Source organism: Solanum dulcamara, chromosome 4, assembly GCF_947179165.1.
Source record: "Solanum dulcamara chromosome 4, daSolDulc1.2, whole genome shotgun sequence".
In the NCBI taxonomy this organism is placed as follows: Eukaryota; Viridiplantae; Streptophyta; class Magnoliopsida; order Solanales; family Solanaceae; genus Solanum; species Solanum dulcamara.
The window spans coordinates 28,620,397-28,638,482 of record NC_077240.1 but is presented as its reverse complement, the minus strand read 5'-3'; the positions used below and the strand labels follow the sequence as shown (position 1 = coordinate 28,638,482).

The following is an 18,086-nucleotide window of genomic DNA, read 5'->3' as shown; positions in this document are numbered from 1 at the left end:
AGCAGTTAAGTGTAACAAAAACTTTAGTAGTTAAATGTAACAATAACTTATACAAAAGCTTACTGAATTTCAGTTCTATATAAAAACTTAAACAAAAACATGATATTTTAATCATTAGCTGAACTACAAATCAAATACAACAGACTTGTAGACAAGATTATAATATATTCCTGTAGACGTTATTATAACTCAAATACAACATTCTTGTAGACAGGCCACCACATCAACCTCACTATACCTTTTACTCCTAATGCAGTCAAATGAGATATAGAATTGAGATAAAATGAACACTGAAAGAAAAATAAGATAAAATAAGGCATACCTTTTGCATGTCATACATGATTGTTGTGTCATTTTCATCACCAAGTTGTAAATCTTGAATGAGATAACTTAAGAAAAAACTCCAGGAGTATTTAGTTTCTTGATCAATCACCACCCAAGCTATTGGATACATTTTTTGGTTTTCACTTTTTTCAACAACCAAAAATAATTATCCTCTATAAGGAACCTTCAAAAAAAAATCCATCCAACCCTACAATCTTCTACAACCTTCCAGCCGTTCATTCTTCAATGCAGCAAAGCACACATAGAAATATTTAAATAAATATCTGTCAGGGACTATTTCATTGTCAGTTCTCACCCAACAAGAAGTTTCAGGATTTGTACTCTTGATCATATCAGCACAATCTAACAACTTTGAAAACTCAAGCTTTCAATCACCCACGAACTTGAAAATAACATTCTATTTTGCCCTATAACATATTAAACTACCTACTTTTAATCTCCATTCTTTTTTTATTGTCTCTTGAAGCTTATGAACTCTAATGTCAGGTTGAAATATTATTCTATCCCTCATCTTCATTTTCACATTTTTGGCTGAGCACAACTTGTTCGTGTTCTTTGTAACACATTTATAAGCAGGATAATATTTTTTTACAATTTTTTTTCTATATCTTTATCCAAGTTTGTAAAGTTTTCATTTACACTTTTCGACACATCTTACCCTTACTCTATGAGGTTCATTGGGTTTAAGCTTTAATTGAACTTTATGTAGCACAACATAATCGGCAACAACTTTTTTAAACTGAGTTGCACTTTCAAATAATATACCTAATTCACAAAAAGAAATGGAACAAGAATAATCATATCTCAATTTGTTGTTTTTTCTTCTTGAAGGTAAATTAACATCTGATTGTGCTAAAACATCAAACTCTTCATCACTGTCTTCACTTGGTTTATTAGATTAATCGATAAACTCTTCATCACCTCCCATATACCATTATATTTGGCTGCTTTATTGTTGAAAATATTCTCAAATCTCTTATTTATACCAGCCTCTCCAAGCTCAACCTCTTGATGTTTGAAAGTTTTTTAAGTTCTCTTTTTTTACTTTGCAGCTTCACTTTTTTTTCTTCTTTAAGTTTTTCTCTAAATGCTCTCAATTCTTCATCAACTTTGTTATCATCCTGATCCGAAACATCATCTAAGTCTTCCTTTTCAAAGTCAAGAAAATCACTATTTTCTTCCTCGGATGGTTGTTCAACTTCAGCTACCCCATTTATACCATACTCATGATGTAAAACGCTAGAGCAATCCCTCAATTCTACATTACTTTTTTTCACCAAAAAATGGTCCCAAATCAGTTGTGGGCCCCCTTTATTTAGCATTCATATGTTTTAGAAATAACTTAAACAGAATTGTATAGTTGACTGTCACTTTTTAACTTGACAAATTTATGGGTTATAGAGTATTCAGTATATTTATTAAACACCCATAAAATTGATGTGTTATCACCTAAACTGGGAGTTCGGTGTCCACTTTACAAATGATTCTTTGAGTCTTCACTTGTTGAATTAGATTTCTCTCAAATTTTTCTATTTCTTTTCCAGTTGATTATTATATCTTAGTACATGTTTTTTTCTTTTTTTTGAAGGACTCATGGTTCTTGTACCCGATTCTCAGAAGAATCTCGTCGTCATCTTACCTTTGGAATGCCGTCAATCTCCGCCTTATTCCTGATCTCCTCGCTAAGCTTTTCTTCTCTCTCTAGGTTCCATTTCTTTGATCTGCTCTACTTTTTTTTTTAATTTCCTTTACCGTGGACTAGCCATTGCTTCAACTTCATCATACCCAATGTCTTTTTCATAAGATTTCAGTTTGGTCAAAGAGAAGTGGTCCTTGTTTATGCTAAATAAACTATTTTTCAATTTTGATACATATTGACATTTATAAAAATGATCTCCATGGTGGAAAATAGCTATTAGATGACCCATATGACCAAAGATTTAAAAAGGAGTGAATTTACAGTCATGGTAACAAAAACAATTCTACCTTCTATCAAAAATAAATTTTCAAAAGAGCAAAATTAAACATACTTGGACTAAATTGAGGAAGAAGAACATGTAAACATCAAAAAGAACGAACTACCAGCAAAAATTTTGAATTTTTTTTTGATTCAAGAAGATGATTCAAACTAGGGTTTTCGATGTTTGAGAGAAAATCGAGTGAATTGGGACTCGGTCTTTTACCCTGCCCTTTTGTTTATTAATTTTTTTAATTTTAAAACTATGCGCAAAATCTTTAATTGGTTGACAGCTGCTGAGTAACTCAATAATTCACGTAGGAGTGTTTGTATATCACAAATTTTGTCTATAGGACTCGAGTGTTTTTTGTTTAAATTTTGGATGGTTAAAGTGTTTACTTGTGTACTATAAAAATTAAAAGTCAGACTTAAATTTGAATCCAAATTTAAGGTCTTATTTATGTATTATGCCCACTTTTTTATCAAAATATCTGAAATACTCTTAAAGTTGTTAAACATTCTCATTATTATAAGTTTTTGTTTCTAAAATAAATTGAATTAAAATTAAGTTATATTTTAATTCAACTTCAATATAAATCATTTATATAAGTAAATTTATATGTGTAGGTTATTTTTAATTTTAAAAATATATAATTTTGATAAAGCACATGAAAGATTTTAGATACTTTTTCAATTATATTTATAAATAATAATGATTATATTTCTTCTTTACCACAAACAATTTATAACAAACAAGGTAAAAGACGGAGAAAATAATTTAGAAGGAAAAAGAAGAGAGCAAGAACAGGAATAGAAAAAAGGAAAGAAAAGAACGAGAAGAGAAAAAAAATAGGAGGAGGACAATATGTGGATTATAAAGATATTGAGGATAAAAAAAATAAAATTGTTGGTCAAACATATACGACTTTTAAGTCCAAAAAAAAAGTAGGGGATCAACTTTTAATTTTTGACTTTTTAAAAGTAAATTTTAACTTATTTTAAGCATTTTTTAATTTGTCAAACACTCCAAAAAGTTAGTTTTAAGCCAATCAAAACACCCTCTAAATAGCAATAAAGAATAATATAATAACTAAAGCAAAGAAAATAATAAATAATAAACTATAGCTATTTCGACCTATTAAGATTTTTATAGTAACTATGTGTGAAATTTTCACAAAAATTAATACCACTAATCTTGTTTGAAACTAACTCTTAGAAATAGTTTGAAACACAAACTATGTTTAATTCTGTTAAAAGGCAGTTACACTTCATTAAGAGGGGGATGGGAATAACGTGAGGATAAAAAAAGTTAGATATTATAGCTTGTCTGGATTTACTTATTTTTAAGCAACTTATAAAGTTGAAAACTGCTTATAAGTTAAAAAAAATAGGTGTAGGCCAACTTTTTTTTTTGACTTATAAGTTGTTTTTAACTTATAAACTGCTTAAAATAAGTTCATCCAAATAAACTCAGCTATTTATTGAGGTTTATTTTAAACACAAAATGACTTTAAGTTGATCAGTCAAATACTTAAAAAAAATTGAAAACAACTTATAAGCAGCTTATAAATCAATTCAAACGGCCTCTTATTCTCCTCCGTTCAAACTAAGTGATTTTTAGAATATTTTTTATTTAAAATAAATGAGTTTTCAAAGTTCAAAAAAAATTACTAGTTAATTACACTTTTTCAAAATTACTCTTTTCTCTAATAAATTTTTCAAATCTAAACGTTGACTATTTTACTTTTTAAAAAACGTTTGGAAAAATAAAAGGATAATATTGTCAAATGATCTTTTGATTAGTGTAATTAGGGGTGTACATGGACCGGATTGGTTCGGATTTTTTACAAACCAAATCAAACTATTTGTGTCGGGTTATTAAATCTATAAACCAAACCAAATCAATAAAAGTCGGGTTTTTCGATATCAATTTTTCTCGGGTTTTTTGGTTTTTTTCGGGTTTTTCGGATTTTTTCGGATTTCTCAGGTTTTTCATAGTATCTAATAAAAAGCACAGAGCAATGCTTCTTAAAAAGAGTTCTAGTACAAAATATCAACATATAAGATGGAGGCAGAACATTGTTTGAAGTTTTAACTTTATAATATAACTTTATAAGATGAGTTTTTTTTGTATATTATTTAGATGGGCTTCTCAAGTCCATATCTAAATGTAAGAAAGAAAACAAAAATTATGAAAAATTTTAAAAATATATTTATAAATCACATTTTAATAAATATTTTTATGTATAACATAATTTAAAAATAGTATATCTATAATCGGATCGGTTTGTGTTCGGTTTGACTTTTTTTAGTTAAAATCAAACCAAACCACTAGTCGGATTTTTTTCCGGTTTAGTTCGGTTTGTCGGTTTGATGCGGTTTATCGATTTGCCCTGCACAGCCCTAAGTGTAATTAACTAATCTTCTTATGGGATATTCCACGTCTAAAAAGTTCACTTATTTTGAACCACAAGATTATGATAATAGAATATCCTAAAGATGATATTAAAATATTCTTCGATGATTTATTCGCGTTTGTGTGGTCCAATTAATAAATTCAAAAATTCATATTTTTTTTAAAACAGAATCGATAAAATTTTTCATATATACATAATCTTTTGATAGATTCAAAGAAAAAAATGAGGGATAGTCTAGGACCATCCTCTATATAAAAGTTAATTCAATAAATTAATGAAATTGTATATTTAAACACTTACAATTAAGGAAAGTGAATCTTGAACCACACATTAATATGAAGATAAACTATCATAAAAGTCTAATTTAATCATTGTGTCAAAGTATTCAAGATATTTGAAATTGAGTAATATATTGAGGGGAAAAAAAGAACTCATAGCTAGTATTAAAATGGCTAATATATGAACAAAGAGTCTTAAAACAAAGTAAACACAGTTAAAAAGAACTTCACCAATATGCTACTTTTGCTTTGAATCCAAAACTTAACTTTGAGAGTAAATTTTTCAAACGATCAATTGATTATGTAAAATTATTTAGTAAGGCCATTTAACTATATTGTGTATTGATAAAGTCATTCATCTATATAGAATTATTTAATAAACTCACTAAATCATGTTTTTCTCAATTATATAGAAGTTTTTATTATATTTTTATCAATAAAATCACAATTTTTTTTATTTTTCTTTCACAGAGTCATTCGAGTTGGATTTTCCACTTCCAATCATAAATTTGACTTGCCAAAATAAGCTAATTTCTGAAGCCAAATACATTATTTACACCCTATACTAATACACCATAAGGTAGTGTCATAACTTATACATTAAATACTTAAGAGAATCATATTTGGATATGAAAGGCATGAGAGTCGTGTATAATATATTAAATAGGTGTTTGGTCATGTGATTTCAGCTCGTAAATTTGAAATTATGAGATAAAATACTTTTGGACAGGTGATTTTATCTCATGATTTTAAATTATGAGATGAAATCTCAAATTCTCCACCAAAAAAACACTTGATTTGAAAATTTCATATCATGATTTCATATTTTTCAAAAACGAAAATTGACCCACACGTTTATATTTTGAAAAGAAAAAGGCACCATTTTATATCTACCAATCATTTATTTCATATTTAAACAAAATCTATAGTTGATATATTACTCTTACAATTGTCATAACTGGTGTAATGTTACATAATTTTTTGCGAGATCACCAAAGGAGTGATCAATATTCACGGAATATGAACATGATGATATGGTTACTAATGATATTGACCAACAACGGCTCAAAGTAACAATATTGTTTCGTTTTCTCAGTTATCTAATCGAAAAATGCATGCATGCTCAACGTGAGGAGATTGTTCATACTATATGAGAGAATTATATTAAAGAATAGTAAATTACAACTCATTTTCAATTTTACTTTTTTATTGAATTAAAGTTCGATCAATAAATATTATATTTTCTTAAGAATAGCTTTGTGATAGTACTGTATTATATTTTTTATGAACTTTGCTTATTTGATAAGATTGTATAAAGAATTAGGGCAATTTTCATAGATTTTACAACTTATAGGATTTTTACGTTTATGAATAAAAATTACAACTTAAAATTCAAAATAAAATTTCAATTTTATCTCATATGATTTCAAATTATGATATCATCTCACATGATCAAATGAGCTACGCATGTAAAAGTTATGAAGGTGAATAGAATAAAAGTTATAGAAAATATATTATTGTAACGATCCTTATGGTATTTTTTGATTTAGTGGTGTTATAATTAAATTTTGATTGAGAGATGGTGCATGTTAGTTGTATGTTAGTCCCTTTTACATGTCAATTCAGCTCTTTAGGCCATTAATATTTAATCATTAATAATGTGTTGGGAAAATTAATACACTGGTCCACGTCTTCTTCCTTTGCTATTACTTTGCTTGAAGTAAACAAGCACCAGCAAAACCAGCTAGCTAGGTCCAAGGGTTTTGGGTTGTTTGATAGGGTATATAAAAATAGTGTTAAATAAAATGTATTAATAATATTGATATTAATAATTAATGCTGGTATTAATTATGTAAAAATAAGTATTTTTATGCATTGTTTAATTTGATATATTAAAAATAACCTGCATTGCATAATTTCTAAAAATAATAATAATAATATTTGTTTGTAAAATATTCTCCATAAATATGTTAGAAAGAATGTGAAAAAAGTTTCAGGGAGAATCATGTCTTTAATTATGCTAATGCAAGCAATAAAAATCCTTGCATTGCTAGTACCATAATTTATCATGTATTAATTATACATAACTTGAAAAAGTATACAAAATAAGGTGTTAGTAATATACAAAAATAATATATACATTATTTTTTTTAATGCATCCTACCAAATGGCCCCTTAGATTATTCAGGAAGCTATTCTAACAAAAGCTTTCAGTATACTCATTTGTATAATTTTACTTGTTCCTTATATTAAAAAAATAGATTTTTATTTTTACTTTTGTAATATAACAAATTAATAAACAGTATTATTTTCTTTCAATAGTATATATCCTTATTATTAATTAACTACAAGTGGTCAAATTTAAATTTTTAAAACATAATTAATAAAGAATATAATCAAAGAAACCAACGAAAAAATTGATTGATTCGAGTGAAAAACTAAACTATATCTTAAACAACATGAGTAAGTAGTAACGGAAAAGAAAATAATCAAATCAGATTTCTCATAGTTTTACCATAATACTCCATTTATTTTAATTTATTTGGTCTATTTTTCTTTTTAATCCCTTTTAGAAAGAACTATTCTTTTCTTTTTTAGAAACTTTTTAATTTTAATTTTTCATATGACTATTTAAAACCTCAAAATTAAAAAATATTTAGATATATTTAACATATCTTTAATTATAGATCATAAGATTCAAAAATTTTCTTTATTTTTTAAATTTTATATCAAGTTAAAATAAGTCAAACAAATTAAAACAAACGAATACTTAACTAAGAGAAGAAGAGTTGGTTACTTATCCTCATGGTTAACCTTGTCAAATCATAATTATATATGTTCAAACATATGTTACACATCCATTTATCTGGTATAATTAATACTCCGGTACAAGTATTTATTTGCCGGGTCAAAGGGTGTGTCATAGGCTTACATATTCTTTTAATAGGTAATTTGGTTTGAATACAAGTTATAATGAGATTAATTATGATGAAATATGTTATATTTGAATTAATTATGATGGAATAAGCTATGTTGAGATTATTTTTTATTGAGTGTTTGATTTGTTGTATTCAAAATAATGTGCATTGCATAAATTTTAAGAATAGGTTGTTTGTTTACAAAAATACCCTACACTTTATTTAATTTTTTATATTTTTTTTGCAAACTTTAGTTATTCAATATTCATTCTTAAAATAAAACTTTTATCTTCTTTACCTTAAATATTTTTATGTGTGCATTTCTATGGTGTTCGTATGTATTTAAAAATAAAACTTTCTTCTTATTTAATTTTAAAATAAAATTTTTATTTTAAATTTGTTAAAGTAAAAAAGGATTTATGAGAAATCAAAATATAAATAAACATAAGAATTAGTCAAATAAATTTATAAATAAAAATTATATTATATAGTGTAATTTTTTAATAGAAAAATATGAAGAATTATCATAAAAATAAAGAGTGAATGTTGTTATATATGATATTAAAAATAATGTAAATATATATGAATGTGAAAAGTGAGGTATAAAAAATATTTAAAGGGATATATTTGTCATTTACCTATTTTACCCCGGGATAAGTTATCCCAGAATTAGTATACCACCCAATAGGAAGGATAACTTATTCCAGTACTATTTATTAATCCGGACTTGCCAACGAAACACCAATTTAAGTGCCACTATAATTTAATTCTGAAATTATTTGGTGTTATCATTCACAACAAACAACCCCTAAGTGCTTGTTTGGTAGTGAGAATAAGAAATAAATAATTTTAAGATTAATTTTAGAATGAATTTATCTTAAGTTTGATTATGATAAAAATTACGAGATAACTTATTTCACAATTAGTTATCTGTGAATTGGATGTAGTGTTATTTTTAATCCAATATTAAAAATGAGATAATAATTCTGAAATAACTAATTTAGGTAATAGTCTAATCATAAGAGAACAAGATTCGTACGCAGGCAATATTCCATTTTGCAATTAATATTCCTAGTGTACCAATATTTATCATACTTTTCACAAATCCACGGCTATTTTGTTTGTTTCTTCAAAAAGACTGTTGTTATTTGAAACAAGGAAGTTTCCACATGCTAGAAAAAGTAGAATAACAATTATTAATAAGCCGTGTATAAATTGGATAATTATTCGAAATTATTTGATGGTAAGAAGAAAGTCCCAAACTCAACTAACGACATTTGGTAGCTGTAATATGAAATAATAGAATTTAGGTTTATGGTGTGTGCCCAATATTTTGATGTTCCCAAGCCAACAAATGTATTCTAGCGACTTGTTTGTATCCCATAACATAATTCTTTGTTTACACCCTCAAGTTTTGCATAAAGAGACAAAAATATTGTTCTGGATTACGGAACAGATACATGTGTTTCAGCCTTTCAGATATATACAAATTAAAATAGGTGTAATTTGATTTAAATATACTATATTCAAGTCTGATTTGCATGTATTGAAGATATATTGACTTTGTCGCTCGTATCTCTCTTCTCTCTCATCATTCTTCTTATGTATCTGTATTTCAGAATGCATTCGAGTTTCATAAATTTTAATTATTTGTGTATTCAGTAGCAATTTCATGTATAACAATGTATCTGATATCAATTTCATCCAGTGTATCCGATATTTATTTCATCAGCATATTCAATATCAAATATTTAGTATACTCGTGCGTAAATATACGTATACAATTTTAGAAATACATGTATCTAGTATCAAAATATGCACTGATATATTCATTAATGTATTCGTGCATAGACACATGGATCTAGTATCAAAAATACATGTATATATATATGATATTGAAATTCGCAATGATACACATCATCACCGAGCAGAAAGAGGAGAGACAGGGAGAGAGCGAAGGGGAGTAGATAGAGAGATAAAGAGAAAGAGGATAGAGGGAGGGAGGGAGGGAGCGGGGGGGGGGGGGAGAGAGGGAGAGAGCCACTCAGTAGGGGTGTCAATGGGACGGTTCGGTCGGTTATTTTAAAAAAATTATACCGTCCTATTTTTTCAGATACTTTATAATGTATAACCAAAATTAGATTTTTTAAAACCATTCCAATCATATCGATTTTGTTCGGTTATTTTTTTTTTACTTTTAAAAACATCACCTTAAAATGTACTATTATTAAAATATTTCTTTCCTTATTATTAATTAACTACAAGTGATCAAATTTAAATTTTTAAAACATAATCAATAAAGAATATAACCAAAGAAACCAACGAACAAATTGATTGATTCGAGTGAAAAACTAAACTATATCTTAAACAACATGAGTAAATAGTAACGGAAAAGAAAATAATCAAATCAGATCTTTCATAGTTTTCCCATAATACTCCATTTATTTTAATTTGTTTGATCTATTTCTCTTTTTAATCCCTTTTAAAAAGAACAATTTCTTTCTTTTTTAGAAAATCTTTAATTCTTACTTTCCATATGACTGTTTAAAATCATAAAATTAAAAAATATTTATATATATTTAACATATCTTTAATTATAGATCATAAGATTCGATTTTTTTTAAATTTTTTAAATTTTGTATCAAATTAAAATAAGTTAAATAAATTAAAACGAATGAGTACTTGACTAAGGGGAGAAGAGTTGGGTTACTTGTCCTCATGGTTCACCTTGTCAAATCATAACTATATATATTCAAACATGTGTTACACATCCATTTATTTGGTATAATAAATAGTCCAGTATAAGTATTCTTGTCTCGCAATTAGTAATTCGTAAAATTGCATGTATTGTTATTTTTTTTCAATATTGAAGATAGATAATAATTTTGAAATAACTACTTTCTAGGTAAATAGTCTAATCATAAGAAAACGAGATTCTTACTCAGGTAATATTCCATTTTGCAATTAATATTCCTAGTGTACCAATATTTATCATACTTTTCATAAACCCATGGCTATTTTGTTTGTTTCTTCAAAAAGACTTGTTATTTGAAACAAGGAAGTTTCCACAAGCCGTGTATAAATTAGATAATTATTCGAAATTATTTGATGGTTAGAAGAAAGTCCCAAACTTAACTAACGACACTTGGTAGCTGTAATATGAAATAATAGAATTTAGGTTTATGGTGTGTGCACAATATTTTGATGTTCCCAAGCCAACAAATGTATTCTAGTGACTTGTTTGTATCCCATAACATAATGCTTTGTTTACACCTCAAGTTTTGCATAAAGAGACAAAAATATTGTTCCAGATACATGTGTTTAGGTATATGCGGATTAAAATAGGTGTAATTTGACTTAGATATACTGTATTCAAGCGTGATTCGTATGTATCTGATGTACAATGACTTTGTCGCTCGTCTCTCTCCGCTCTCTCTCATCATTCTTCCTATCTATCTGTATTTCAGAATGTATTTGAGTTTCATAAATTTTAATTATTTGTATGTCTAGTATCAATTTCATGTATACCAGTGTATCTGATATCAATTTCATCCCGTGTATCCGATATTTATTTCATCAGCGTATCTAGTATCAAATATTTAGTATATCCATGCATAAATATACATATATAGTTTCAGAAATGCATGTATCTAGTATTAAATATGCACTGATACATTCACTAATGTATTCGAGCATAGACACGAACATCTAGTATCAAAGATACATGTATATATATGATATTGAAATTCGCAATGATACACGTTATCACCAAGCATAAAGAGGAGAGAGAGGGAGAGAGCGAGGGGGAGTAGATCGAGAGAGAAAGACAAAGAAGATAGAGGGAGAGAGAGAGAGAGAGAGAGGAAGAGGGAGAGAGCCAACGAGAGAAAGGGGGTGGGAGGTAGAGAGATTATGTAATTATTTTGAAATATAGAGGGATTTAGTAGATATGGTAAGGATATATATTTCATATGCTATATCCTATAGGTAGATTGGGTACAATATTTTTTTCACCTTTTTTCGTTCCATTTGAAAATTTCTTTTCCCTCGTTTAGGTTTCGGACTCTCCGAGGAGAACCAATTTCATATGAGAAAATGATGTCTTATAATTACTTACAAATTGAATAGAACAGAAATAATCTTTTTAAATCTCTTATATGTAAAAAATAAAATTTCTTTAAAAAGACATAAAATTAAAATTAATTTTATATCTGGCTATGGTGACAATCCATCAGTAACTGAAATCATCACTAGCTTAGACTCTAACCCAAGTAGCATGGGAAACGTAGAATTCCGTATAAATCAACAACGACCACCTTGCAAGGCGAAGTAGTAGCGTGAGGATAAAGAACCCCCCCCCCCCTCTCGCGGAGTGAAATAGAACATGAAGGCGTAAGCTCTCAAGTAATGGAAGGAGCTAGGGCTAAATCGAAAGTTAAGCCCTATTAGCACTTCACTAAAACTAAAAAGAGTAACAAGAGCAATACCTCAAGAGTCTAAAGCAGAAACAAAGGGCACAAGTAGTCTTTAGAAGTCTAAACGAAAAAAGACTTACGAACCACTTAGAAAGGATATGGGCCGTAGCTATAAAACAAAAGAAGTTGTTGAAGGCAATACGATGATACTAATCACCCCAGCTGCTTTGACGACATTAGTTATCAGACAGTTTGAAAAGGGATGCCGAAAAAGTCTTCCGTTTCATCTTGACACATGTACCAATCCCCGACAAGATAATCTAGAAAACTAAGAAGAAAAAAAAGAAGAAGAAAGCAAAATGTCGTGAATCATTACAACATGACATAGGAACTGTGTTTGATATCAAATGAGTAGAACTATCCATACTATATATTGTTTTAAAAAAAATTGAAATACAATCATCATATTAATCTGAAAAGACCAAGGCAAATGCAACACGTACCCCCCTCCCCCCCCCAATCTTTTAATATTATTATATAAAAAAAGTGACACTTACAACTTTCTTTTCTGCTTAAACGCATGCCAAAGCTCTTTCAATAAAACATTGATACGTGTTAACCAATAGCTAATCACTTAATTAAACTATAAATTTCATGTTTAATCATTCATGTTACTGAAAGGCAGTTTCATTCCCACTATCATTTGTAACAATTGCCACACGTTAATTTAAGATTAGTACTTTTATTTTGACCAATTATATGTACCCTCATCCACAGTGAATATTTTTTCTTTGTTTAATATGTCAATTGTTATGTTTAATGTAAAGCTAATGAAGTGGCTTCATAAACTTAAGTACTTTCTTTGTTTTGATAACTTCAACAGGAATTCTAATTGAGGATTTGAATGCAGAATAGACAACCGGTTCTTCATTTTTGTTCCATCTGTAAGTTTATTGTTTTCCTTTATAAATGACATTTTCCCCTCCTTTCCTTTTTTTTTTTAAAAAAAAAAATCATGCTACCTCTATACGACAATGAAAATTCTCTATAATAGTGTCATTTGTCCTGATATTTTTAGATTGCTATAATAAAATATTATAATAGAAATAATATATAATATAACATAAAATGAAAGATTGGTTCCACTAAAAGACATGACTGTTATAATAAAATATTATAAAAAAATGATCGTTATATAGAGATCAGACTATATTAATTAAGAGTATACAATAACAAAAATTGTGTGCTCTTTAAAATTTGAGAAAAAGACGGCTAGATTAGAGATGCTTCCTTATTGTATGTTGATTTTTTCGTGTTGGAACTTGGAAGTATGGTTGGGGTGTTCTTTTCTTTTTTGCATAATAATAAAGAAGAAATTAGAAGAAGTTCAATTGGATTGACAGTGACTAGGAAATTATTAGTGTTCAAACTCATGATATTGTAATCATCCATACAGACAAGCCAAGAGTGAAAGTGTGAGAAATAATGAGTATAATACTGAAGATTTGAAAGAGGAGTCCTTACATAATTTTGTTCTTATTTCCACTTGGATTCGGTGGCGAATCTAAAACTTTTACGATATCAATGTAATTACCAAAAAAAAAAATAAAAAAAACATATTAAGTGTGAATTGACCCCTAATCCAGAAGTCCTCTAGGCAGGGCCGGCTTGATGCCTTTAACATTAAGGCATCCGCCTTAGGACCCAAAATTTGAGGGGCCTCATTTTTAATAATAATAAAATTATTACTATATCAATTTTTAAAAATATATACATAAAATACCTAATTTTATGGAGAGATCATGAATTCGCGTGTATCATATGTTAGCTATAAATTCGCCCATACTTGGACCATATTTTGAACATTAATTATTTATTTGAATCTATAGGATTTTGTTGTCCAAAACTAAACAGGAGAATTTTGTGCAAAAAATAAGGCTAGAAAGGGTAACAACTAACAATTATAGCAGAATACACATATCCTTATATAGTTATATTGTTGGCACAATTCTTGTATACGCATACAATGTATATGCTACGATTTGAAAGAAAAACTGCTACATTTTGAAAAAGAATTATCGCTATTTTTTTATGAGCACTAATCTCGCTATTTACGAAAGATTCCTTTTCTTTTAACTAAACATATGTCTATAATGCCCCTAACATGCTTAGTACTTGAAACGCAAAGTATTTCTTGATAAAATGTAACAATATGATTCATATTATGACAAGAGCAAAAAAGTTGCTGCTAAAAGTGTTAATAGTGATTCTAAAATTGAGAAAAATAGGAAAATAATTTCCTTTCAAAGTTAAAATAGAAGATACAATTTATATTGAATATCAACTGTGAAGATTTTAATTATAATATCCAAACTCATTTAAAATCGTGATAATAGTGAAGCATGGTTAGATTTCATATTAGATTTATCTAAGATTTAACACTTACAATAGTGATTATTATTGCAATTACTTAGATATACACTAGTTTATAATATTACGAATCTTATCATATTTTGGATATCAGATACATGATCAAAATTAGGTGTAAATTATTGTAAATTCACTGTATCCAAGTGGATTCGCATGTATCTGAATACATACCAATCTCGCTTGCCACTCTCTTATCTCGCTGGCGTATCTGCTATCCCAGATAGATGTATCTAGTGTGATTCACATGTATTTGGGAAACATAGACAATTTTTGCTCGACTCTCTTCCTAATTCAGTGTATCTAGTAGCAAAAAATATATATTTGTGTAATTAGGTAGTTTTTCATTATTATTATTGTTCAATGGAGTCTGTTCTCTACTCGTTTGTGTAAGGCCCATAATACATATTGGGTTTTTCTGTGAAGCTTTAGAGCCCACTGTACCTTTGATCTATTATGGGCCTTGCAAATAGTAGCCAATACATTTTAGCCCTTCATTATTGGAAATTTGCATGGATTTCCTTTCTTGAAATTCGTTTCCAAAAATAAAAAAATTCACCCTACTACTTTTAAAGGTGAAATTTAATCTTATGATCTAATGGAAACATAATTTCAAGATTGGCCTCAAAGAAGATTGATTATATGACGCAAATAATCCGTCATAATGAGTGAATACCCACTAAGTGAAAAGTGCTAAAGTTTGTCCTGGACAATTAAATGACCAAAATTTCATAATTTAGATCACAATTTCACGGGTTTAATTTAATCATCTCATAGTTACTGTTGTCTAGTTAGGTAGCTCTTTTCATGTTAGCAATGTAAAGAGACAAAATAAGCCGTCGAGGGGTCTATTAGAAATAATTTCTCAACATTCTTAAGGTGGAAATAAAGTATGTGTGTACTCTCTACCTTTCTAAACCTCACTTGTAGGATTACACTGATTATATTATTGTTAATGTAAAATACACACATATATTTATATATCGAGAGCATATACACAATGAATAAGATATTACTGTTCCTTCAGCAAGGCGTAGTAAAATCATAAAAGGAAGAAACCTTGAGAAATATGTTGTACTAGTTTATTTTTGTACCTTGTTATGTTAATACATTACATAACCACATAATATTATCTACTCATAATAGCCATAAAAGTATTTAGCTAATTAATATGCATGCTTAATCATGGAGAAAAAAACCATGACAAGCCCATGTAAGTTCTCATTGGAGACAAATAGATGAGAAGGAAGACAAAATGAAAACTTAGCAAGAAAAAGATTCATCCACTTTTTAACATCCTCCACTACTAACAAGACATAAACATGCAACCTCAAAACATTTCTCTAGGCGTGACAAACACAAAGTGGGGTGCATTATCATGATATATTAACCTAAGCCCACTATCTTCCCTTCTCTTCTCCTTCTATAGCACATTTTTACTAAATCTATTACTTTTTCTGTCTTAATTTGTATAATGTGATTTGACATAATACAAAATTTATAGTTATTCGTGTGACTTTAAATCTAATAGTAGGATAAAAAAAAGTTTCATAGAGTAAATGCAAGTTTAAATTAATGAATATTTTTTAATAGAAAACTCTTAGGATAATCTTATGGTGAAAATTTACTTGCATCACTCTACACAAGTCAAAGCTTACATTGATCATCAAGATCATCTACCATTCAATCCAACTCATGCATCAATATTTTCTACTTCTTTTTAATTAAAAAATTTTCAACTAAAAACTCTAACAAAAATTAAAATAAGATAAAATAAAAATACAAAAAAAAAAACAAGAAGAAGAAAAAAAAAGGTTCCCTACTTCCTCCCTTTACTTCTCAAAAACCACATATCTACCATAATACCACCATGTTGCCACCACCACCATCACCGCCGCTGCCTCTGCATCGCCACCTACTTCCGGCAAGACGTAAAAGTCTGAAACACCACGCTTCCGGTTGACGGAAAATCATCCATTGTGCAGCTCCGGCATTTCATTCCCAGTGGCTCAACAGCTTTAGCAACTCTCGTCCAAACCTCATTGCTCGTCGACGTAGTCGAAATCGACATAGTCCCCGGCCGGAAAACTTGCACCACTTTCTTCAATATGTTAATAATATCATTCGGGTCATCGTAGATTGACCCGACACATTCATAACTTGCATAACTAAAACCATCTTCAGGGGTTACATGAATAGTAGAGTAACGATCTCCATCAATTCCATTCATGGAATATCCACAAGGATCAAACACAAAATCACAAATCAAAGCATTTAAATTAATTTCCGAAATACCCGTTATCTCAGTCATATCATTTGAAGCCATATTTGGATGCTTAAAAAACTTCCTAGCAAGTACTCGATCAAGCTCTGTCATACAAATCTCCATGGTGAAAAGATCGTTATTAGGTTCTTCGTAAAATTTGTCACAAGCAGTGAAAACATGCCAAGAATGAGAAATGAATTTCGAAGGCATAACAGAGGCTTTTGTGTAACAAAGATGAATTGGTAATTGTTCTTGTAAATAGAAGATTTCATCCTTGAAATTTGTGTGTGGGTAAGGTTGAGCTTTAGGGAAAATGAAATTGCCTCTAGTGTACCTACATTCACTCATAACAAATCCCAATTCAGACGAGAATTGAATCAATGGGAGAATTGATTTCAAGAGCTGAGTAGTTCCACATGTTTTGATAATAATTTTAGTTGGGTAAACAAAGAGGCTTGATTCTGAAAGTACGTAAGAATCAAAGTATTGGTTACCAACAGCTGATACTACAGTGCATTGTACCGCATTTAACACTTGTATAATTGATTCAAAATCCAATCGTCGCAGACCACCCATTCGGATGACTGGATCATCGCCAGAGAAGTGTAGCTCAAGCCTCTTTTCAAATCCTTCAAATCCAGAAACAGCCATTGATGATGATGATGATGAATAGAAGGTGTTTGATGAAAAGACAAAGAGAGATAGAGAGGAGGAGGTGGGAAGAGTTAGGAACAGGGAAGTGAGTATATATAGGGGAAAAATAAGAAGAGAGAAACTGAAAGGGGAGGGTGGGGGGGTGGGGGGGCATGCGAGGTGAGGCAAGAAAGAATAATAATAATTGTAGGCATAATGAATACAAGATGATGTATTTAGTTTTTTTGTTTGAGAGAGAAAAAGAGATCTTGTTGAGACAAACAACATGAATCCAATTTCATTTCCACGCGCAATTCTTGTTTTTTTGTTTACTTGTCTCTCTTATTTGAGTACTATTCACTCTATTTCCTTCACTCATACCTTCAAAACAACCTACTCCTCCTTCAGTTCATTTGTTTCATTTTGACTC

General features: G+C 29.0%; 1 protein-coding gene across 1 annotated transcript; it reads right to left on the bottom strand.

The window, feature by feature from the left end:
• Positions 1–16,329: 16,329 nt before the first annotated feature.
• On the bottom strand, positions 16,330–17,789 carry LOC129884928 (S-adenosylmethionine decarboxylase proenzyme 4). Its single transcript, XM_055959195.1, has one exon. It carries the CDS (start codon positions 17,672–17,674, stop codon positions 16,673–16,675), a length of 1,002 nt encoding a protein of 333 aa, XP_055815170.1. The 5' UTR covers positions 17,675–17,789; the 3' UTR covers positions 16,330–16,672.
• Between the last annotated feature and the right edge of the window lie 297 nt (positions 17,790–18,086).